The sequence below is a fragment of the Falco peregrinus genome, chromosome 3 (genome assembly GCF_023634155.1).
Source record: "Falco peregrinus isolate bFalPer1 chromosome 3, bFalPer1.pri, whole genome shotgun sequence".
Lineage (NCBI taxonomy): Eukaryota > Metazoa > Chordata > Aves > Falconiformes > Falconidae > Falco > Falco peregrinus.
Window position 1 is genome coordinate 94,742,883 of NC_073723.1, and position 24,164 is coordinate 94,767,046.

At 45.5% G+C, this 24,164-nt stretch overlaps 1 protein-coding gene across 8 annotated transcripts in view; it reads left to right on the top strand.

Annotated features, from left to right (window-relative positions):
- Nucleotides 1-24,164, top strand: part of RREB1 (ras responsive element binding protein 1) — a 125,856-nt gene that overhangs the window by 13,173 nt on the left and 88,519 nt on the right. Inside the window, exon 1 of one of the 8 annotated variants that reach the window (XM_055798799.1) lies at nucleotides 8,037-8,158. The exons of 6 other annotated variants lie outside the window; for them this stretch is intronic. In XM_055798799.1, the coding sequence (XP_055654774.1) occupies nucleotides 8,083-8,158 (76 nt within the window). In that variant the 5' untranslated portion in view covers nucleotides 8,037-8,082. Of the gene's footprint in view, nucleotides 1-8,036; nucleotides 8,159-24,164 lie in introns of those variants that run through there. One more of the 8 variants, XM_055798793.1, reaches the window with a different exon arrangement.

Consider the following 24,164-nt stretch of genomic DNA (forward strand, 5'->3'; position numbering starts at 1 on the left):
AGAGAAGTGTGGCTAGGAACGCCTCAGCACTGTTGGATAAATCTGTCAGTGCCATTCCCTTCTCTCTGCCCTGTGATGTCTCTGAGAACCTGTCACACTGTGACAGATCATACTGTCAAACATCATACTGTGTCTGAAAAGTATCTGGCTTTCCTTGGGATGCCGTATGAAATACAGCAGGATGTGGCATCCTGCAGGGAGCGTGTCATATGTGTGCTCAGTGGGCCTCCTGCGCTTGCTTGAGCAGGGGAAGGGAATACACATCAGAACACAGTTGTTCGCAGCTCCCTTCCACTCCCCTGCGTTGTTCCAGAGAGATGGCACTTCACGTTACCCGTGAGCTTTACCGAAGCTGTCTCTCCTTGCCTGTTGGTACCAAAGGGTCCCTGATGGTGAGAGCCTCTTCGTGTTTAAGGGTGGTGGGGCTATTTGACCTCTGTGGTGTGGGGTGCACAGTGCAAAATTACCCTTTTGATAGGTGCTGAACTGAATGAGTGCGGGTGCCTGAGATGACTTCTTCCAGTTTAGTAGCTGATGGTTTCCGAAAGTCACAAGAAAATCTGATGTGTAGCTGGAAGTGCTGAGGGAAGAGGATACCAGCTTTTCCAGAACTGTGAAGCTCAATCACAGAACAAGGTTGGACTGGACATGAAACTGGATTCCAGGGTGACGTGGTGATTGCAGCCTCTGTTGGCTTTGCTTCTTCCCACAGCTGGGGACTTGATTTTCCCAGTAGGCCTGTGCCAGCATAGTCCTGCTGCTAGTCTTGTGGTGTTACCCCAACACAGAAGTTGTGCTTGAATCTCTTGCAAGTGGTATGCAATGCACAAATCTAGGCGGCAGGGGTAAACCAGCCTATCCGGGCTCGTTGCAAAGCTGAATTTGCAAAATGCTGTCTCCATCAAGGCCAGTGTAATAATAAGTTGCAGAGATTCAGTCTTGGAAAAACAAACAGCGTAACACAGGCGTTTGGGGAGGAGAGTTTTGTGCTCGTTTATAAGGCTCTTACTTTTTGTTAACTCAGGTTAACTTTACGAGTCAGATTAACATTTCCTATATCATTCCAGAATTCTTGTAGTAATTAGCAAAAATGACACAGGGTCACAGCAGTTGTATGGGACTGAGTAAGCAGATATGTTCTTTTCAGTTGGGACAGTGGGATGAAGAATTTAAATCTGAAGGTCACAGAGGGAGACAGTAACAGAGGCAGAAAAAGAACCTAAATGCTCTAAATCCAGTTCTGTGTCTTCACCATTAGATCATGCTTCCTGTCTAGGCAGATGAACCCACATAAAAACCTTGGTTCACAAACAGATGACATTCAAGTACTACCAGCATTGTAAAATATGGCTAGGGCTAATATATTTGCTCTGACTTTCATCTTGAGTGCCTGGTGGAACACCTGTAAGTATTTACATTTTAACATGAGCTTTTGTGCTTGTGAAAGCAGACAGTTTGACAGCAATGACCTCTTGCACAAAAGCCTGAATAAGTGATGAACTTCCAACAAATCCATGACCTGAACTCTGCTGGATGCATATTGAAGGCGACAAGTTAATATGGCCTGTGGCAGCACCAGCAAGATGCCTGGCTCTGTGCTGGACTCTTCTGCTGGAGATGATCTGCAAATGAGCCTCTAATCACCGTCCCTGCCCAAAGGCCTGGAACTAAGTGTGCCTGTGCTCGCTGCCCAGGTGAGGGCTTCAAGCAAATGTTTGCTGCAGGAAGGACTTCAGGTTTTCCGCAGTTTTCTCGTCCTGCTGCTTGGCCGTGACCCTGGGTGAAGGGCTTGGTTTGCATTGCAGAGAAGGCAGAAAGGAGTATGTGTCTATTCCCTCCCAGGCGGCGCACTTCAGAGCTCACTGTGCTTAAATTGAATGGAGCTGTAGTTAAAACTTCAATTATGGGCAGCTCAGGAGTTGTATGTGTCTCTGCTGCAAGTGTGGTAACCACTGGCTGTCAGGCAGGGAAGACAGCCACAGTATGGTAACCTCTGAAATCACCCTAACCTGAATCACGCTGAAGCTGTGGCTCAGGTGATGTTTCCTCAGGACTGCCCTGTCCTGGAATGAGCCATTCCTGCTACCTGCTTCTCCAGTGACATTTGGATTCAGAGCAGGGAACGCCTCTTCAAGCTGGCAGAAATGCCTCTGGATCTGTGGCAGAAGGTTTTCTAGTCCGTGGAGTAAGTAATGCTGCGTTTTTTGCCTGCAAAACTGAAAACTAGAGGGAGTCCTACCTGTGTCTAGTACCAAGTCAGACCAAAATCTAGTGCAGGATGCTGATTGAGCTGGATTTATCAAAACAGAGTATTGCAAAAGGGCACCTATTAATGATGCTTTCCTAGTATAGTCTACCAACAATGTGCAGCCTCTGGAATCTCTTGAACCAAAGGGGTTTTATATAGGTACAGTATTTAGGTTCAAGGATCCTTTTTTTCTGAGCTTTTCCAGTGGCTTTTTGAACCTGTACTGACACATGGCATGTTTTGGTGGTGAGTTTTGCAGTTTTAACTACATGCTTTGTTAGAGAGGAGGTGAAAAAACAACTTTTTAAACCTGCCATTTGATGCTTCCACTGGAAGCCATTTAGGACTTGTACTATGGGAAACAGTAATCATTCACTACTGACCTTCTCCACACCTTTCAGGATTTTTTGTGGGCCTCTGCTGTATCACCTCTGTGGCCTTCTTCCCAGGTTGGAGCCCCAATCTGAGTATTGATTACTGTGCAGAAGTTGTTCCATGCTTCTGATCACATTGTTCACCAACATTTGTTAGAGCTTCAGTTTGCCTTTTTAACATCTATCGCAGGCACATGCCAAAAGTACTTTATTTGTCTACATATTTATTGCTGTAAGACATATACTTGGACAGGCTTAAAGACTTCCAGGTGCTGCCAGGATTCTCCTCTTCAGCAGCTTTTTTGGGAAACTTCCTCAATGTTGGCAAGTTACAGGCAGAAGATACTGACTGGTGAGGGTGTTTGCTGGTCTGGCTCAGTTACTTCCATCCTGATTGCTTGAGAACTGCTTGTTTAAATGGTGCTTTGCTCACTGCTTTCCTTCCCAAATACCCTGCCAGATCCTGACAGCAGTGCCCCTGAATCCCTCTGCTTACTATTTCCCCCTGCCCCTACAGATGGCAGCCTGAGGCATGCCCTGCGTGAGACATGGGGCATTTTTCCTTGCCAGCTCTGGGCAAGATCCACTCAAACCAAGTGACGCTACTCACGAAGAAGTTTGCCTGCTTTCCAGTGCTAGCCTGCTTATTTGGGACGATGACTAGGATTCACCCATCTGTTTGGTCTCAGCAGGTACCAGAGGAATTGTTTTGAGCCCTCTGAAGTAAAATGATTATTGATGTAACTACTGTGTTCCCATCCCCTTTTTTTGGTAGTCTGCCAAGCCACTTGTCCATCTGTAGTGACTGCTCCATGTTGGTGGACTTGGGAGATTTTAATTTTTGCGACCAAAAGAATTCTGCTTCCGTACTAACCATACCGCTAGTATTTACTTACGTTAGATCACGACCAGAGTGCTTTACAAATTGGTGCCTGCAATGCTACTGAAATGCAGCCACTTCTGAAGTGGAGAGTGCGAAAGGAGAGGTCATGCTAACCCCTTTCTCTGTGTAAAGAGCTGCACATTCTTCGGTACTGACATAGCCTAAAAAGGAACCTTGGCTTTTAAAGCCCTACCTTAACCTGCCTACCAAATGATGCATATTACTTGATTTGTGTTTAGCTGATGAAAAACTTTATTTCAACTTGCCAAAACTGGGAACTTGGTTGCGAGGGTGATGCTAGCGATTTCAGTCCTTTAGGTAAAGAAAGCCTTTCACAATGAGAACTCAGCTCTGTTTAGGTTACTTGTTCCCTTTATTAAGCCTCTCAGGATTGATGAAATACAGTGGTCTTAGGAGAAACAAGCCCTGTTCATCGTGTAGTACTGATCTATAACGATAATCTTTCAATGTCGCTGTGTACGAAACCATTCTAATAAGCTGTTCGGCACTTCGTGCTGGGCTCTGTGAATTATATAGTGTTTGGAAGTAGCAAGCATCTCTTTTGAGAAAGGAGGCAGGGACTGTCCTTTTAAACCATTGAGTTGTGGTTGTAGTTCTGACTGTTGAATTCAGAGCTTGTCTTGCATTGCTCTACTGCTGCTCTACGCATTTAGTATCCTACATTTAAATTTAGTATCCTAAAAGGCCGTGTGAGGACCAAGGAATGGAGCCCTGGCATGGCATATGCTTTGCAGGTGTCTCTCTGCTCTTGGGCGTTAGATCAGGAAAACTTAAAGGCTAAAATAAAGTCATTGTGTATGTGTAAGCAGGAGGGCATGTTTATGTTTTTTTAATTTGAAGTATTTTCTTAAATGCCTTTTTTTCTTAAGGTACATATTGTAAATATTAAAGAGCTTAAATATCTTAAAGGTACACCCTAAAGTGCTAGGCCAAGAAGCTGATAAGGTTTTTTTTGTGTTTGGCCCTCTTGTCTTCGGAAAGTTCAGTGTTGGCTGGGTCAGTTCTCTAATCTGACTTGTGCAGCTGATTTAGTTGTACCAGCACAGGGAGGCAGCGGAGAAGGCATAGCAGAGGACATGACTTCTGGTTGCAATGTAGATATAACAGATTTTAAAAGCCCATGCAGTCATCATCAGTGCTCAAGTCGTCAAAACCATCATGTCTTTGTAGCGAAGCAGGGGCCAGGAGGAAACGTGGAAGAACTAAGTGGAATGCCTTTTTTGCCAGTTTGTCTTTGCAGAGGGTTGGAATCAACGTTGGATGAAACTGGAGGCATTGCTTGCTAGAATGGGTCCTGGAATCCATGCAGCAGTGTTGCTGGGTTGATGAATTCCTGCACACAGAGTCTAGTCCAGGATCTGCTCCATGGGGGCAGGGGGTGTCATTATCAATGTCTGTGGCATCTGTCCTTGTATATAGGACCTGCATCTGCTGTGTTGTTGGACTTAGAATCTTTGCTGGTTTGTAGCTGCGATACTGAGAAATAGCAGCACAACAGTTTGGAATTTTTTGAAAGTGCTTCATTTTAAACTTGTTTATTTGTATCTGCATTCTGGCTTCCAGGTTCATTGAAGGGTGAGTATCCACTCCATGGCTATTGTCAGTTGATGGGTACTGTGATGCCAGTAACTGTAAGAGCGGCAGGATTATGGTAAAAGAGTTACTTTCCCCTGCTCTCCCACTTGTGCTATTCCCACTTGCCCCTGTCTTTCAGGTACATTGTGGTGTTCACCTTCAAAGGTTGTATTTAACACCACTTGTATTTAATGCTTTTCCCCCCACCACTTCAAGGCAAGTATTCTTCCAGGTACGTGACTACAGACAATGCAAAGGGAAGAATCCCAATGGAGATCTGTGCTAGATGTTTGTTATCTCATTGAAGCTCCTTTTTCTAAAGCATCTTGATACTTGGGTATTTTCTCCCAGTTTCCCCCTTTTTGATGTGTCTTTGCCTGGGTAACTAAAAAAATTAATAGTGATGTTGAATTAGTGACTTCAGAATAGTTTCATTGGCAACCTAAAGGTGCATTTGACATCACAGGATGAAGAAGCAGCAAAACGAGCTTAAGGAGGGGGTTTTGGTTTTATTTTTCACAATTTGTTTACCCCCTCACCTGTAGCAGTTCATTGCTGTTGCACTGTAACTCACCTACTCTTCAGAGATGCCGGTACAAGGGTTTGTGGGGTTTCTCTGTAAGCCTTGTCTCTACAATGATCTGGGTAGCCAGGCCTCTAATTTTTTCTGTCTTTCAACAGTCTTACCTCACCAGCTTTTGTTTTGGTCACCAGAGGGGAAGCAAACCATAGGCTTTCCCTGGCATGGGAATGAGCAGCTGAAGGAAGGGGAAGAGCTTCTGGCGAGGTGTTGACCCTCAGTGCCATCAGCACAAAACTACAGGCTGTTAGCCTCAAGAGGCTTATGAGTTTCAGCTGTGAGAATAGTCTTCCCACCTTACTACACATTCTCTGTTTGCTCTCGTGATGAAAAGCTCTTTATTGCATTAGCTGTGCAAAAATTCTGTTGCTTATGTAAATCAGGTCTCCTTTAGCTGTTCTTTCTGCTCCCGAATAGATTTCCATCTGAAGAGAGTATCTGTCTTAATCATGCTTGATACTGTGTAAGGAGATCATGTTTCATCATGTAAGATTGTGATCCAGGTTTTGTTCTGGCTGAACTGGTACAAACGTGGTGCAGCTTTGTCAGTCTTGGTGCAGTGTCTTTTGTGGAAGAAGTCGGTTTGAGTAGCCAGGAGCAGGGTATAAATCACTGCACAGAGATACCAGCTTAAAAAAAATAGTAGTGAAGACTGATGTAGGTTTTATTGGAATGCCCAGGCTTCTGTTATAAGATATGGAACTAAACATACACTAAAGGCCAAGTAAGTACAGTAACTGCAACAGCACATTTCCAAGAGAATTGTCTTGTTGCAAAGGAACATAGACTGTGAAGGGGCTTTATGGCATCTGCATACTTAATACAGGCTCTATCAGTAGCTACCATCAGTTACAATAGTCCATTTGTTTTTAGATTTCCGAAGTTATTTTTTATAACTGTTTGGAGGAGTAGCATATAAAAAAGGGCAGCATGTAGAAATCTAAAACTCCAGCCAAAAGACACCTCCTTTTTGTGTCTACGTGTTGCAGCTGTCTATCTCTTGGCAGCAGGCAGCCTGTGTAGAATGTGAGGTTTTAGTGCTGAAGCGTGGAAGAGTGAATTAAGGAGTTCTGAACTTAAAACATTCTTCTTTTCTAGGGAATTTCAATCCTCACCATTGCTTAGTTATTTGGAGACCGTTAGGGTTGGGTTTTTTTCTTCTTTTAGTAACTATATTCACAGTAATAATTACATGATATGATAGAGGTTTCTAACTCTCCAATTTTCTCAGTTATTCTACAGTTTAGTAATCAAATGAATTGGAGTCAGTTGCATGGATACCCAGCTGGGAGGAAATACGAAAAAGAGCATGCATGTATTTTTTTATGGGGAGGAGAAGAGAAAAGGGGGAGGTTTCAGGTTTTTACCGTGAAAAAGACCTTTATATAAGCCAAATAGATGTTTTGTTTTAGAGATATCAGTACAGGACATGTTGTTTCTGTGTAAACTATGGATAGCAGCATAACATCTGGGGCATAGTAATACTTTTTTGATTTCCCCTTGTTACCTGGAAAGGCAGAGGATTTGTGAAATGAGCCAGTGTAGCAGCTTCCCCCCAACAACTCAGCACTGTAAGTATTTACATTTCAGAGTAAGTAGGTGCACACTTCTGTACCATGAAAACAAAGTGACAAGGGAAAGGTAGAATAACACATTGTCAGGCTTTCCATTAAAACCCATTTTTCAAAAAATACGTCACACATGCAGTTACGCAGATGTTGTGAGAGTAGAGGGTGGAAACCATGTCCTTAGTGTGTGCCGAGGAACAGGATTGGGGTGATAACCTCCCATCTCCCTGGCAGACTAAATCCTTGCCTTTTGCCAAGGCTTTTCATTATTCTGGCCTGGTCCGGGATACAGTTTTCCTTTCAGCTGAGACGTTCGTACTGCTGTAGTTGTTGCATCTGCACTAGGCAGGCAGAGAAGGCTGGCACGGGCAGTTTTGTATGCCGGTAGTACTGCTGCCTTGCTGGCAAGGGTTGGGCTTCTCTGACTTAAAAAAGGTATGGTTAAAGTCGTTTGGCTTTTATGTGTGTGGATGAAACCTGACTTTTTGCTCCACAGAAAAGGTTAAACCTTTCTGAAACGTGTAAGTCGTAGTGTGCAAAGGCTGTGTGGTGCTTCAGCAGGTTTCAGTGCTGGTTTTTTTTTTTCTTGTTCATAACTTTTGCACGGCTTTTAAGCTCTCGCTCTTTGGAAGGCTGGTATTAAAAGGAGTGGGAATCATCCCAGGGAGAGGAAAAGGACAAGCTAACCTTGGCACCTGGGGCCTGGCTATTATGTCGCGCTTCCTCTGCGGGGCGGCGCGGGGCGCGGGGCTGGCCGGAGTGATGTTCTCACAGCAAATGGAGGAAGTTGCTCGAGCAGAAGCAGTGCTTCTGGATCTCCTCTCGCCTGGGGGATGGGGCAGGGTGGTGAAAGAGGGTTATACAAAGCACCGATCCCTCAGTTACGTGCACAGCTCGACAAACTTTTTGGTAAACCGGATACTTTGGGGAGGCCGGGAGGGGTTGGGGGGCAGAGATTGTTTCCCTGGCGGCCGCTGGCAGTGGGGAAGGTACCACGGGAAGGAGCCGGGGAAGGATGGCGGGGGGCGGCCACCCCTCTCCCTGGTTGCTGACTAAACAGTTATGTCAGCTGGCAGTCGGCGAGGCCTGGGGATTTGCGATATAGCTCCTGGAGGGTGGGGGTGGCTGCGCGGGGGGAAGGGAGGGGAAGGGCTGGCCCTGCTGCAGCAACTGCTGCTCCCGCTGCCTCTCCGTTGGGCTCGGGGCAGGGAGGCCTGGCTGCGGGCGCCCTGGGCTGCGGCCTGACCCCGGCAAGCTTTCGCGGCGATGCCTGAGCGAAGGCGACACGTGTGCATCCGCCGTCCTTGCTTGTTTAAACATCGGCGAGGTGCCTCGAATAGCACCCCCAGCCCGCTGGAAGGCCGTGCCGTGCAGGAGAGCATTCCCGTCCGACTGGTACCCGTGCCTTGTGCCTTCCTCGCCCGCTGAGTCAGGGCCCTCCGGAGCACGCGCCTCTGCCAGAACAGTTGGAGCCTGTTGCTGGGGCGTGAGGAACACGCTCCCATCCGAGCTCGGCGCTGTTTGCAGATGCTGGGGGAGAGAGGGCAGCCCTGCGGGGCAGAGCTGCGTGTTTGTCCCTCGGCCGGGCTCTGGCTGGAGCTGCTGGTGACGGTGCTGGTGACGGTGCCAAGGGCAGAGGCAGCAGCAGCAGCGAGGCGTGGACAACGTGCTGCCTGTGGTCTGCTGCAGGTAGAGACCTCCCCGTCTAAACACAGCCCAGCGCTTTTAGAAGGTAGACAGTGAATTCTGGCGGCTGTTCAAGTTTAATGTTTCCTTTCTTGGCCTTGGAGGCAGATGGAGCCCAGGGTAGCCCTTACACAGAGCAGGAGGTATTTATAATGATTCTTTCAGGTCGGTAATGTTCAAATCCCATTTTTCTGTACTTCTTGTTTTGTTTTCCCTAAATTGTGCGCTGTTAAAGTTGGAACAGCCTTGGAACATCTGCAGCTTCTCACCCATGTGCTTTCCTCCCCTCTACCCCCCATTAGGAGTAAGTGAAGGATGGGTTGCATGTGAATCACCTCTATACCTATTTCACTTCTCCTGTCCCAGCAATGCAAGACAGAGAAGGACCCTGTCCTGACAGGCAAAAAGGGTGTGTGTCTCAATTGTTTGAGGTCAAGTGAGTTAGCTGAACACAATTAAAAAAAAAAAAAGCTCTCTTGATGCTCCTTAAGGTATAGCCTACCATGTCCAAAGCCATGTTTGTGGCTGTGCAAGACCAGTTAATGGGTTAACCTGCATCTTAATGAACATTAAGATAGATTTTTTAGTAATGTTAATATGACCCAGCTGAAGCTACCGTGGTTGTAGTCATGAGTGAACCTGTCTGGCCCACATTGACAAGTTTGCTGGAGGCTTTAGTTAGTAGCGCAACGCCAGTCAGTGTTTCTAATGGTCTAATTAAGATGATTTGCCTGTTGTTTTGTTGGGGTTTTTTTGTTGTTGTTTTTGTTTTTTTTCAAAGCTGAGTGCACTATGAAAGGTGAGCGAAGGCTGTAGAAAAATGTTTATATTGTGATGTGGAAATCCACAGATCTCACCTAGGAGTTGCTTTGTCGTACCTTTGTGCAGCTCTCATCACCTCAGTGCAGTTCTCAGCTGGGTGTGTTGTGCCTGGCACTCCTTCACAGCACACCTGGATGCTCTTCTATGCACGAGTCAAGCAGTAGCGTGATTTCGTAGGGCCTCGCAATCCTTTGCCAAGTGGCCTTACAGATGAGCTGGGCAGTTGGACTTAATGACAGTTTGTTCTCACCGATGTAGGTGTCTGCCAGCCGGTGTGGGAAGGTTATAAAGCACTAAAGTATCCGAGCGATGCCTCAGTCTCTGCTCTGCTTTAAACACTCCACTTGCAACCAGCACAAGAGCAAGTGCCTTGTGAGAGGGTGTTAAAATTGATAAAACCTGAGTCCTTAAACATCTCACTTTTTTTTTCCTCCTTGTTGTAGGTAAAAAGGCTTGTTTGGAGGTGGGGTTTTCTTGAGAAGAGGAAAAAGTCTTCAGGAGATAGGAAGACACTCAGAAATTACTGTTAAGCCAGATGTACATCATCTGTTTTTTAAAGCAGTCAGATTGTCCATGGCTCTTTGAAAATGGAATTAAATTGAAAGGAGAGGGGTCTGTAACGGCTTGAGTGCTTAGATATAGGCTCTGAAATGCTGAATAACCGCAGTTCTCACTGACTTCACAGGGAGCGCTTCTGGAAATGGCTCTTCATGCATTGGGTACAAAGCACTACAAGTGCGGGTAAACAGTTCTTTAAAATATTTTGGCACACAGAGAAAACTTCAGCGAGTGCTACTTGGAAGCTGAACACTTGACTTCTCAGGGATAAGATCAGTTTAAATAGGTGCGTTTTTCTTCTTTCTGTGTGCATGAGAGAGGGGAACAGGAGGGCAAGTAAAAAAATCAGAGGAAAAGACCTCATTGCTGACTTGGGAGACTTGTTTGACCTTCTGAGCCCCATGCACTTGTCTGTGGTTTCCAGCCAAAGGCTCTCACTTTGAGAGCGCCTTGCTTCTCGTGCTGAACTATTTTTTGACGCACTGAATGAATGCAATATGTTAACACTCCTGTAAGTCCCAGAATTGCTTGGCTGCCCCTTGCCCTGCCTGCCTCGCGCTGGCTGAAAAGGTACCATTGTTTGTTCTGCAAACAGTGGGTGATGGTTGTTTCCAAGGTGACTATGGCGCTGTTGCTGCCCTCTAGTACAAAAAAAAAATTAAGGCTTTAAACACCTGAGAGCATCCCACTGTCACCAGAGACGGTGGGAGGGAGGAAAAAGCTGTTTGTTTGAGCTCTCTGGGCTGGATATTATAACACAGATGGAGGAAATGCCAGTAAGCTAAGAAGGGGCAATGCATACATTTTGTTTACGCTATGAAATGTTGTTTCTAAGTAGTGCACAGGTGTAGCTATTGAAACAGGTGATTATTTTTAAGGATATGTCTCCGATGAGAAGAAGCTATGGTAAATTTAAGGTGTCTCAATCGCACTGCTCAACTGTTAGTTGTAGTTTGAGTTTACAGTAGTAATATTCTGCTTTTTCACTTAATTAAGAGGATGTTTTGAAGACTGCTCAAGCAAGGGTGTATGGACTTCCTACAGGGAGAGCTGAAAGGGAACACTCAACAGTTCTGCTAGACTTGTAGGTTTTCAGATTGTTTTGGAAAATAATTATTTGGGGTAAAGTATGCATCACCCAGAAAGAAAATCTCAACAGTCAGTTCTTCCATTGCTTTTGTGTGTTTTTGGAAGGCCTGTGGTACTCAGAACAGTGACTGACTTTGAAGTGTCTAGGTGGATGGATTAGAAGCATTTTTTCAGTCGTCTCCCTGTGCTGCTTGCCCATCTACTGATGCAGCTGTTTAGTATGGGGGGGTGAGTTTAAAAAGAAAAAACTTTCTTTAATTGCTTGTGGATGCTGCTAGCAGAACTTTGCCTCCCCCCGCATCAGGTTTAGTACAGTTCATACGCAGGTTTCAGTAAACATTAACCACTTTTATCAGGGCTCGCAGCATGCTGAATGGTTAGCAAAGAGCATGTACTGAGAGAGACAGAGAAAATGAACAAGTCCAAGGTCAAAACGATGGTAGGTTTTTCCTTATTAAAATAGGGGGTAGAGAAGGTTGACTACACTTTGTGAAAAAAGTATGCCCATTTAAAAAAACGTGGTTCTTGTCCTTAAGCTTTCATCCAGGTGAGAGTACGTGGGCGTACTGCAGGGTTGACGTGCATCTTTAATTTTTCTTCTGCTTTAGTGAGATGACCAGAACACATCAGCCCCCCTCACACTCTTGCTGACTGACAGCATGAACTCCTCGTGACACAGATCAATCCAGAGCAGAGTATGATCTTCGCTGTCGCTTGTCATATCTTTATATGGGCCTGCTCCTGCCCAGCATCCACAAAGCTCCCGCTGACTTCAGCAGTGCACAGCCAAGCACAGGCAGCAAGAGATCACAATTTCCTCCTTTCCTTGCCTCCTTGAAGCAATGATACAAAGCCATTCTGGTTAGGAAGGGTAGTTAAGGAACTGTGGTTTAGCAGTTCGCCTCACCTTTCTTTCTCTTGGGTGACTTGGATGTTTCATTATTGCTTTTGAGAAGTCCAGTGCTACTAATTTTTCTGCAAAATGAATTGCTGTTGATCAGCTTAGCAAGTAAAATGAGGTAATCTGCAGGTAAATTAATGAAACAATTTTAAGTTGGGGTGTGGAAAAAATGCATTTTGAAAAGAGCATGTGACCTGCTCTAATGAAATTTGTTGAAGCATCTGATGTCAGGGTTCAAATTTTAAATTATTTTTAATTGTGCAAATCAGCATATCCTGTCCCTCCTAGTTTCATTCAAATAATACTTTGCAAAAGAAAGAAGTAGCAGCATTCACCTGCATGTTTCCTAGAAAACAGCATCATTGAAAGGTTGTACCTCATTGGAAAGACACAGATTTACTTAAAAGATACATCAAACACAGAAGAAATCTAAACCGTGTGTGGCTGATCTGACAGTAGTTTGAGAAACACCCTCCGCTGCATGCCCCTTAAATAAGAAACGTGTGCGTACAGTTAAAAATCTCATCTTTGTGGTGACACAGATGATTCAGTGCAGGAAACGAGAAGAATCTCATTCAGCAGTTAAGCATTTGTGGGGCGGGGGTGTGAGGAGGTCATGGTGTTCACCGCACCCGGTTAGAAACCTTCGAGCTCCTTTCCCTACTGCACGTTGATTTAAATCACGGCTGATACTGGAAGCATCAGCGTGAGAGGCAAATCCCATCCTGTTTGTTCCACTGGACCAGCTGAAGGATGAGAGACAAGAAGGGACTTTGTTATTGCTTTTAAACTTTTAACTACAGACATTAGCCATCCAACTCAAAACCATCCCTTGTCACAGGAGGTGCAACTCAGCTCTTGCATCCTGCTGGAGCTGAGCTGTGGGGTGGCCAGGCCAGCACATGGAGGAGGGCTACCACCAGGGCTGCAGTGGTGGCCCATGTTCTTCCTCCTGCCACAGCAGCCTGCTCCTGGGGGTGACAGAAGGAGAGGAGCTTTAGATGCAGGCTTGCAATTACAGCTTCTTGGAAGGTGCCCTAGTTCATCTAAATATAAAATACGGACTGTGGTTTTGTCTTAATATTTGTGGGATTTTACCAAACCACTACAAACAAACAAAGTAAACAGCAGTGAAAAGTGACACATTTCAGACAGGATTTATTTTTTATTTTTCTTTTGCAAGGTGATGTGGAGACTTGTACTCTGTGACTCAGTGTTCAAAGGAAAGGTATTTCTCAAACTGAGAACTTCTTTGTTCATCCCTTTCTCCCAAACTTCCCAAAGAGCTTTATTTTAAAGTTTTTCAGGAGCCTGGGATGTAATTTTCTTTTTAACTCTGTTGATGTTTTCCCACAGCTTCCCAGGTGTTTTCACTGCCTTCTCCAAATCTAAAACAAAACCAAAACCAAACAAAACTTCCTTTCCTAATAGGCTGATCTGGAGTTGTATTAGAAGCGTTTGTAAAGTCTATGGAGGGAAACAAAATCATGTGTGCTACTTGAATTCTAAAATACATTCACTTCATACTGAGGGCAAGTTTAATGGGAGCATGTACAAAACATTGTGTGTGTGTGTGTGTGTGTAAACTGTTGCCTTGCCTGGAAACTGACCAAGGAATAAAGTTAGAAAGACAGTTTTTGGGTCGCTTTGATGCCTCTGCAAAAGCATATGCAGTTTTGTATTTGCTGTAGGTCTCCAACTGATAACTTGCACTAATGAAGTGGCTTTTCATACAGTTTTATTGAAATTATTTATGCAAATACAGTGCAAATTTTATTGCAAAAGCAATCATTTACAGTGCACAGCTGGTAAACAAAAACATTACCATTCATTCTCCAGCGCCTCAATAGCTTCTGCTCGGTTCTCACCGCTGTAGCAGGCTGTATGTGCTCCCAGCATTTATTCCTTGACTCTCAGCAGACCCACAGGTTTTATCTGCTGTAGCACTGAGGTGCAGGAGTGGCACTCTCTCTTGAAGAACCACTCATCCTGTTTTGCCTTCCCCTCCCCGCCTCTTTTTTTTTAACCTCTGTGGAAAAATACTTGTACTGTCAGTCTGTGAGACCACAGTCCTGTTCCCCTCTGAAATTGTTTCATAAAAGGCTCTCGGAGGACTGTTAGGTGCACTGGGGGCAGCAAGAACTACATGCATCCCCTTTTTTGATACCCTTGCAAAGGCTTCAGTGCAAGAATACTCAAATCTCTTAACATGTGACATCTTTTGATAACACAGTGAAGGGACTCATACCATCAACCATTACAGAAAATCTCTGTCCTTTCTCCTTCAGCTGGGGAGACAGTCTCATTGTGGTCAGGTTTAGCTTGGTAGAAATTTTTTTGTTGGGCGAGATGTGAGAGACCTCTGTGTCGCGTGGGCACCAGGAAAAAATGGGGTGCACCGCACAGCCTTGGGGCAGCCAGGAGTGGTGTGGGAGCCTTGGCTTTTACTTCCTATCAGCATGTAGGTGGGCCTCAGTTAATTTCTTCTCTTACAGAAACGTTCACTGCCTCTGCCACTGTACTTCAGTTATAGTGTGTGATCTGGGCGGGGGGTTGTTTAGTTACTGAGCTCCGTACAATGGAGCAGGTGACAATTACTCATTCATAGATGCTATTTAGGAGCACTTTAGCATCGACTGGCGTGGGTGTCTCATGTATTTTAGGGGCAAGCAGGATTTGGCTTCAGTGATACAGATGCCAGGTGTGTTTGGGCACTTCAGCTTCAGCAGCCAGAGCTCCCTAAGCCAAGGGCAGACTGAACGGCATGCTCCCATCTTGCAGCAGGACCTGGGCACCCACAGACCTGCCTGGGCTCCCCAGGCACAGGGTGCTGACCAGACGAACCATCCAGATGGGCTGCGCATGGGCCAGTGGCCATGAGCTGAGCATCCCCGGTGCGAGGTGGCAGGGGGCCTGGAGAGGTGGCCTAGCACACACAAGTCACTGCTCTGCCTGGCTTAAAAGCCTGGATTGTTTCAGTCTTGCAGCTCTCATGTAGGGTCTTACATTCAAAGCACTAATGACTTCCTCGCTGGGACCCAGACTCTTTAAATTTTTATTAAAGGGATTGTCTGTGCTGACATTTAGCTAGCACCAGATGTTGGCTTTTAGTTACCAGTGTGGAGGTGGCATAGCTAATAAAGGCAAGGGTAAGAAACTTGTGAGAAACTGCCTGTCAGATGCGGCTTTGTGTACTGCAGCCTGCGTGATGTCTGTTGCTTCTTCATGGGCCAGCGTTCTACAAGAAAGCTTCTTTCTTTCCTTCTTCTTCTTTTTCTACTACACTCTTGACTGGCCAAGTGTTTTCCAAGTGCATGTCTTTTTCAGGTGGCCTTGCTCTTTTGTTAGAGACTAGTTAATGCAGGGAGAGTGCAAAGGGAATTCAGTGGCAGATTTGGGGTTTTTTCCCTTCGATTTTGATATTTCTTCTGTACATAGCTTTCCTATAGATCATACTTCTCCCCCTCAACCTCTTTTGGCCATACCCTCCCTCAGAAAATGCCAGCAAGCAATTGTTTCCTTTGCAGAGCTGCGAGCCCCTAGACAGAGGCTTTTCCAGTTTTATGAATGCACCATTTGTTGCTGAGGGCACAACTGTTCGATATAACTGGCTGCATCCCACTCTACTTGGGACCAGCATGCACTACAGCCAGGCTATGCATAAACCAGATTTTTGTATTAAATGGCACCATTTTGTCCACAGCAGCAGTCTGTCTGTCTTTTGTGTGTGCGCATGTGAGACTTGCAGTTTTCAGATGCAAAATATATAAAGAACAGCAGTTTTGCAGAAATACATGTTCCTCAGTGAGCGTAGTGTGCTATTTTAAGGTTTATTTTTCTTAGGGAGTTCCTGATGAGTGATATTCCTTCATTATTTTGTGTAGGCGGGCTGAAGCAAAAGCACATTTTAAAATATTTTATAAAATGGATGCATGGTGTAACGTTACAGATGTTTTATTGGGGGCATACTCAGTTATAATTGAGCTGAAAATACATGTAGCACTTTGAAAGTGTATGTGCTCATTTATGTTTTACTGTATGTCGTCCAGACTGTATAGATGAAACCACTTAAAGATGCACTCTGCTTTACATTTTTAACTATGTCTAGGAATTGCCATCTTATGTCAAACCTGGCGCTCTTTCTCACCACCTGCCCCCCTTACCCCCCTTCTCTGAGGTCAGCGCAATTCACTGGCTGTGGCCAAAATGGTGCACATGGCTCCGGGCTGCTGTGCTGGGTCAGGACGTGTCGGGGGAGGCCGCAGGGGCTCCACAGCCATTGAGCGCGGCTCCCATCCTAGCTGAGATGCAGTCTTTAACAGGTTTCTCCAGAGCACGCACATCTGTGACGCTTGGTTTACACTTAAAATAACGCAACACCAAGCCCTCTGGCAGGCTGGGAGTGCATGAGGAGGGGGCAGAGGCGCAGCTGGGGTCAGTGGGTACCGTGCTGTTTGCATGCTGTTTCTTTCTTGTTTCTCCCTCAGTCCTGAAGAGCAGCTTTTGGAAAGCGCCATCCCCATTTTCAGTTATGCGAGCAGAGGCTGTAAAACAGGGAGCTTGCACGAGGCTCTGGTCCTGGCAGCTGAATCACAGTTTAGGCTTTTAGTCCACGCTGCCTGTCTCATTTGTCTCAGTGCCAGGAGTTTCTCCTCAGAAGCACAGTGGGCTCTTTTTCCCATCTCTTCTCTCTCATACCTGTTGAGTGTGTCCCCCAGCAAATAAGAACATCTCCAAAGCAACCCCGCCAGCTTAGAAACTGTCCATTCATGCTTCAGTTAAAATGCTTTCCGTCTTCATCATCATTGTGTTTAAGGAATGGGGAAGACTGGAAACACCTCTAAATTTTCCCTCTTTAAAGAAGGCGGTATTGATTGGAGAAGATGAAGATTCCCCATCTCACCCTCCTTTGGGTACCTGAGCGAGTCTGAGCATTGGACAGGCTTGCCTGAAACATAATAATCCATCCACCAAAAAGGAATAATAAGAAAAATACACAGCTTTGCAGCCTTTCTGTTGAGGTTCCCACCCCTCACCCCCCCACCTCACAATGTTCCTTCATATATTCACTGCCCACATAATGTTAACGGGGGATGAGGGTGGGAGGGGGAAGCTCGTTCTCTTTCATGTGACTGCAGCACAGTTAATAATTGTACCAGACTTGAGGCACTCGCGTGACCAAAGGGATTGACCAGATTCATAACCAGACAGAAGATTTTCAGGCACATCTTCATGCCTCGGCATCCCAGCAGATTGAGAGAAGGAGCCAGATCTGCTTTCTCTGCAATTGCTCATTTGTTATGAGCTGGCTATTATATAGCACGCAGAAACAAAGGCCACCCTGGCCTGAAAAGCCCCTAAAGAAAAACAGTATAGTAAATACATCTGTAAAACAGTGTTCAAGTTACAGACTGCATGTATCTCACGTGCTCTCCCTCCCTCCCTCCATCTTCCCCCCACCTCCCCGCCCTTGCTGCTTTAAAAAAGGGATGGCAAAACAGTTTGATAAAATGCATCAAGTGCTCCACTGTTGATACGATTTAAAAAAAAAAAAAAAAAAAGAGGAATCTTTGCTTAAGCATGTGTTTCCAACACTTTAATCTTTTATGGACTGCATACTTGCTGTGGGAGTGGAAGGGGATGCTGCAGGCTTACTTTCAGTGTACTTGGAAATCTTTCCCACAGCATGAAAACTCCCCAGAAAATGTGAAGCAACGGCCTGCAAACCAGGAAGTTTCTGATGCCTAGCACTCTGCTCAGAGGGATTTGCTGTGCTCTGGAGGTCATGGAATAATCTTCTTTGTTGGCTTCTCTGCGTTTATTTTACATATTATGGAGGGGTATGTGTGTGTTGCTGAGCTTTTGGGGGTCCTTGTTTCTGTAGCGTATTTTTGCCCCTGGTTCTTTTGTTACTGCACTCCCGTGATTAATACGTCTGCTGCTTAAAATGGCTACTGAACCACCACCGAGTTCTTGCCACTGGTTACCAGCTGCTTAACCCCTGTCAGAAACCACCCAGTGCAGATTTGAGCTGATGCTTTTGTTGTGTAGCAGGTATATTTATGATTTTCGGGCTGTCCATTAACCCTGTGAATACTGTACCACAATGAAGACATAAATCTGCTGTGGTGATGATGGTATGTCCTGATGCTGGGATCACTGCCGCTGCCCCCGCACTGTGCTCTGATAGATTTGCATGGCGTGCAGTCTTCTGGGGGTGTGGTTTTGGGTGATTTTTTTTTTTTTTGCTGTGTTTTCCCACCCCTTACCACTTTGTATAGTTTGGGTTTGGTTTTTTTTGAGGAGCTGCAGAAGTTGCTAACATAAAAAAGCAGCAAGGAAGGTGGGAAGTCTGGTGCTTGAGGGCTGATGGTTCTGGTGAGTTGACAAGGAAGATCCAGTTCCCTAACAGTGATGAAATAGTGCGTCCAGTTTCAGGCTGTGATGGACTCGGCGTTCTGTTTTCTGGCATCTCCTGTGTGCCTATGTTTGTGCTGGAGTGCGATGGAGCGTGAAAGGAGTCGGAGGAGAGAAGGGGCTGCACCTTGGCTCTGATTGCCGAAAAAACCCCAACCAACAACATTGACCAAAAGGAAAGTTAACTGGAACATACCACAGAACAGGTTAGGCAGGACGCTGAAGCCAGATACGAACCTTCTCCTGTGCTTTAAGGCATCTTCAGTACACCCTGCTCCCACTACCCTTTCAGGTTTCCCCCCCTCCTCCCCGTTATGAAATATTCCTGTGCAGATTGGGTTTGAACGTGGGGCAGGCGGTTGGTTGCAGCGCTTGCTTGCCTGCTGCCAGCTGTTTCTTAAGAAATAGAGGGTGCACTTGTCTGTGCCCGTCACCGGGTCGCAGAGGCAGCGCTCCGCGTGGCATGCGCCTGTGTGTGCCTTCGTGCCCTCCGCCACCTTGCCTGGCCAGCAGTCCCAGCCGAAAAGTAGCGGGGGAGGAAGAGCAGTAAGGAGACGGAGAATGCTGGCGGGTGGAGCTTGGAGGGCTGATCCCCCACGTAGTTAATCATTACTTGCAGCATAACCTGTTCCTGTTTTCTAGAGGTTTCACTGGCACCCGCGGCCAGAAGCATAGGAGGGATATGTGACAAACTGATTTCTGAGCGAGACGGTTTTGCCTTGCAGCAGGAAGCTCAGTGTCTAATACGAGACATCATCTCTTCTGTAACATGTTTGTGCCTAATAGTTCAGTAAACATACCATATATAGCCCGGTTCGTGCTCACTATAGCACCCTGCTGCAAGGCGACTTTGCTAGTACCACACAGATTCCTTAGCTCCTGGTAACCAGCTGACAAATAGGATGTTGCCATATGTAACATAAATATTCCACACAACTGGGGTTTTTTACACTCCTGCTCATAGTGCATAAAGCATGTGTTTCTGATCATGACAGTCTTAAGTCTGGCACTTTGAAAAACGAAGAGGATTATACAAACAAGGTGCCTTACCCAAAGGATGGACAAGGTCCCACGTATGCATTTTTTTTGCAGAATGAAGATTCCACTCCTTTCTAAATGTCAGACAAAGCTTGTACAAATTAATGTTTTGGGGACTTTTTTCTTTCTCTTTTCTCCCCTCTCCACTTCAAACGCCTGTTGCCTCCTAGGTGATGGGTCCCAAGTTAGAGCTATGATTTGCTGGGAACTTTCTCTTTCCATTCTAGCATCTTCCGTAGAATTTCTCTCCTTCCTCTTTCTTTGTGCACTCTTTTTGTTTACCCCATGCTAGTAGGGTACCGAGCACAGCAGCGAACATGATGAGTAGCACTGCAGCTGGATTCTCAGCTTTCTTAATCAGCTGTTACATATGGTTTGCCTTCAACTTTTTTTTTTTTTTTTTTTTTAAACATTGTGAAATTACCTCAGTAAGACTCTCTTTCTGTGCTGGGAGAGGTGGTTCAGGAAAAGGAGATGAAGCCAGCCTGCCTCGACCGGGGTGGAATATTTCTGCCTTTTTGTGCCTTCTGCTTCTTGCCCTGTTCCTTGGTGTGCGAGACGGTGTGGACCCCAGATAACCTTGCACAGAGCTTCCTGGGTGTCTGCTTGGGGATGGCTCTTAGCGCCTGGGTCCAGCAGTTCAGTGACTGGCAATGCCTCCTGTACCACGGAGCTGATTGCTTTGTCACAGGAGGTGGCTGGTTAGATGCAGATCCTACAGGTGGATTTTTGTCTAGTGACTTTCTCCTTATTTAGGCAAGACTTCCAGAAGGGGAAACTTTGCAGGGAGGGAATGTTTGGGTGTTACATAAATGGACAGGACTGTATTTCTCCTACTTGTCTCTCATTGGCCTCGTCAGAGTGAATTATGTCTGACTGCTTGGCAGTTAATTGGACCATCCTTCCCATTTCCTAAGCTGATAAGCCCCTCACTGTCTGCCTCAATCAGGCTTCTTTGTTTGAGAAGTTACTAATGCTGCAGAAGAACAGAATAACTACTTTCCTATGTACTGTAACCGAGTGAGGTGCTCTGATTAATAAGTCTATGAAGATTCTCTAAATTTCTTAAGCAAAATCCTTTCATGGAGACTTACTTGTACCATAATTCCAGTAGCTGTTGACAGGAACTGAAAAGTAGGTATAGCCAGTGGGTTTAGTACGTACCTGTCCCTTTCTGAAAGAATTGCATTCGTGTTTAAGTTATCCTGTGAGCAGCTTTATTCTGGCAGATCCTAGTAGCCATGCAGAGTACCACGGGTGTCTGTAGTTGCCTGTCCATCAGGATCGAGTCTCAGAAATGGCTCCCTTTTACCACAAAGCCTTCAGACTGGGACTGTCTGTCTTGATGTGTCTGGACCGTGCCTAGCTTAAAGGTGTTGCCAGAAGGTGAGTAATAAATGATGATTAATTGTCTCTGAGCTATGGATGAGTTTCTATGAAAAAGCGCTTGGCTAAAGGCTGTGCTTCAACAAGCTCATCAAAATTAACCACGCAGGAGACAGTAGTGTAGCATCCCAAAGGCCTGTCTCTTGACTAGTTTTGTTTTGACTTCGGTGGATTTACTACAGCTGATTGGAGAAACACGGGTCCTTTTGTCTCCAGTGTTTAATGGTATCAGTATTGCAGATTGCAAATGGGCTGAGTGGTACAGACTTGTATGAACTAAAAGTAAACACCCTTTTGTTAGATTGCTCAGTAATCTTTTTAATTCAAAGGTGTGGTTATGAACCTTGCAGGTATGCATCCTTGTGTTTGTACCATTGAGTCTATGATACGAATGTACAGAAAAGATGCAAAGATCCTGTGTTCATTCTATCTTGAAGTTGAAAAGCGATTTTATTCTACAGGAAACCACTAGCCCTTTGCTGTCAAAGCTGTAAATAAATAGAAAACCTAAAGCCATGGTGATTTTTAAAATGGTTTCCATTCTGAGTTTACATATTGATTTGAGCAACGCGTTGTATCTGTTTGATTTTACAGTTATTTCTAAAATGTTTTGAAAAGTAGGATTCGTCACAGAAATCTTCCTTCTGCCACCATCCTTCAGTTATTTCTGGCAGCTTTCAGGGCCCTAAGCACACAAAGGAAGTATTGGGGGATTTACTCCTTGCACAAAAATTGGAAGGACTGGGCTTTTTTGTTCTTAAAAAGCTTGCCAAAATGGGGTTTGTCTTGACTTCAGCATAGAGGATGTAAAGCATGCGAATAAAATAAATGTGCATCACATTGTGGGCCTACATTTATAGGTACACTCCGACCCTGGGAAGTAAAAACCAGTTTATTTTTCATTGTACCTCTGAGTTGGTGTTGCCGAGCCCCAGGATGTCTGTGGCACCGCCAGGGGATGAGGAGAGGCGGTTGGGTTCAAGAGGCCGTTAGTGGCGTTGGGCCGTTATTTGTTCGTTAGGTCTGAGAGGTGCAGGAGCTGGGGTGAGCTGAGCGCGGGGCCCAGTCGGTAGGGCAGGAGCTGGAGGAGAGGCCGAGGCAGGTAACCACCAGCAGTGGCTGGATCGACATCCCTTCCTCCCAGGGACTTTCTGGCGGTTGTCAGGCCCCAGACAGTTAGCTGACAGCCTCTTGTACTGTGACTTCTTTTATTAGTGATTTTATGGCCTGACATTGAAGGTGATGGGTGGAGAATTTGTACGTGGATTTAAAAGTTTCTGGACGAGTGTTTGTGCTCTGTATCTTGTCTGAGCCTTACCCAGGTTGGTTGAAGACCAGCCAGCAGCCACTGAGTGAAAGGCCTTGCCATTTCGCATGGGATCAGTGAGCTTCAGTCTTCCTGAGGGGGGGTGATGAGGAAGGAGGGGCAGGAGGTGTCCCTGTCTCAAAAAACATTGAAAAGTTAAAACTGGAAAACAAGTTACTACTCACTATGAAGTTCTTGGAAAGAAAGATGCATGCATGGATGGAGAAGTTTAGGAAGTGTTTAGCCTCAGAATTAGGGCGACTTGAATTAGTGGCTGGGCCTGTAGCGATCTGTGTGTTCATGTATGTATAGGACCTTAAGCACAGAAAGGTTTGGGGTGAGTCTGGAAAGGGTCCATGTTTAAGGAATGTAGTTCTTCTGGCTTCTGAGATAGCTTTTTTGTATAGACAGCATGGAAAACGATTACAAAAACAAGTATTGCAAGACACTTAATGAGATGGGAAACTGGCAGTGCTAAGTCTGTGGCTCTTGGGCTCGAGTGATTGTGGGAGAATTGCAGGTTTTCTTTTTTTCCAAGCAAGCATTTTCTGACTCGTGAACAACCACGAGTGGCATTTATCCTGTGGGTTTAAAGTCAGCAGCCCCAAAAGTGCATTCAGAATCTCTCCTGACTTTTGGGATGAGAGGCTGTGACAGCAACAGGACTCAAGGAAAAAAAAGATGCTTTCAATGTTTGCTGGCAGTTCCACCAGGGTAGTCTGAGACTTCATCTGCTGAGGTGTCAAACTGTGTGCTTTCACCCTTTTGGAGTGGGGGTGACTGCGACTGACCAGACCAGTTTTTAGGGAGCTTAGTCAGCTTCCTAATTTCCACTTACACTGAGAGAGTCATCAGGGACAGCAATGGAGAGAGAATGTCAGTTAAGTACCTCTGCATGAAAGAAGCTGGGCTGCCAGGAGGGTTTTCAATTGGAGATCATGAAGCAGCTTTATTATGGGTCCACTCTTCTCTTCCCATGCGGCTCTACCAAGCTTTAACCATTTATGCTGAAACACTACAGGTCAGATGTTTATTAGCTTCAGGTCACATTTGTTTTTGCTGAAAGAAAAATAAGTAGTAAAAAAAAAAAAAGTCAGCCATTTCTAAGGATGCAGCTAAGAGTAAAGTAACTTTAGGTTTTGGATTCTTTTTCATGTGCTTGCTTTTCTTATTGGAAAGGAGAAAAAAATGCAATAAACCTAGAATCCCCCAAAGCAGGGGGAGAAAGTCTGACCTGTTCTTCTAGTCCTCAAAGCTGCAATGCAGGGGCATTGAGATTTGGGAAGGGCAAAGCAGGTGGGAGATTGCAGTTACAGGTATCATTTGAATAAGCTAGCTATTGATTATCATAGCTGATAATCATCAGCAATGGTGATTTCCCCAGTGCGTTCTGTTCTTAATGTCTGTTGCAATACGGATGCTGAAAAGGACTGGGCATGACACAGTGAAAGCCAAACATCCTTGTGTCCCTCTTACTCCAGGCCAGAGTAAGTCAGTTCAGCTCTGTGAATACTGAAGTTGGCAACCTAGTCCCACATCTTGAGTTTGCAGTTTAACCATCTCCTATGTGTCTGTATTTGTCTGCTCTTTCACGTGCCGTGTGGAATGTGTGACCGTTTCTTTTGCACTGCGATGTACACGTATAGGTATGGAATTTCTGGTTGAGGGGTTTGTTGGTGTACAGTGAAAACATTCTCATGAATTTACTTTGT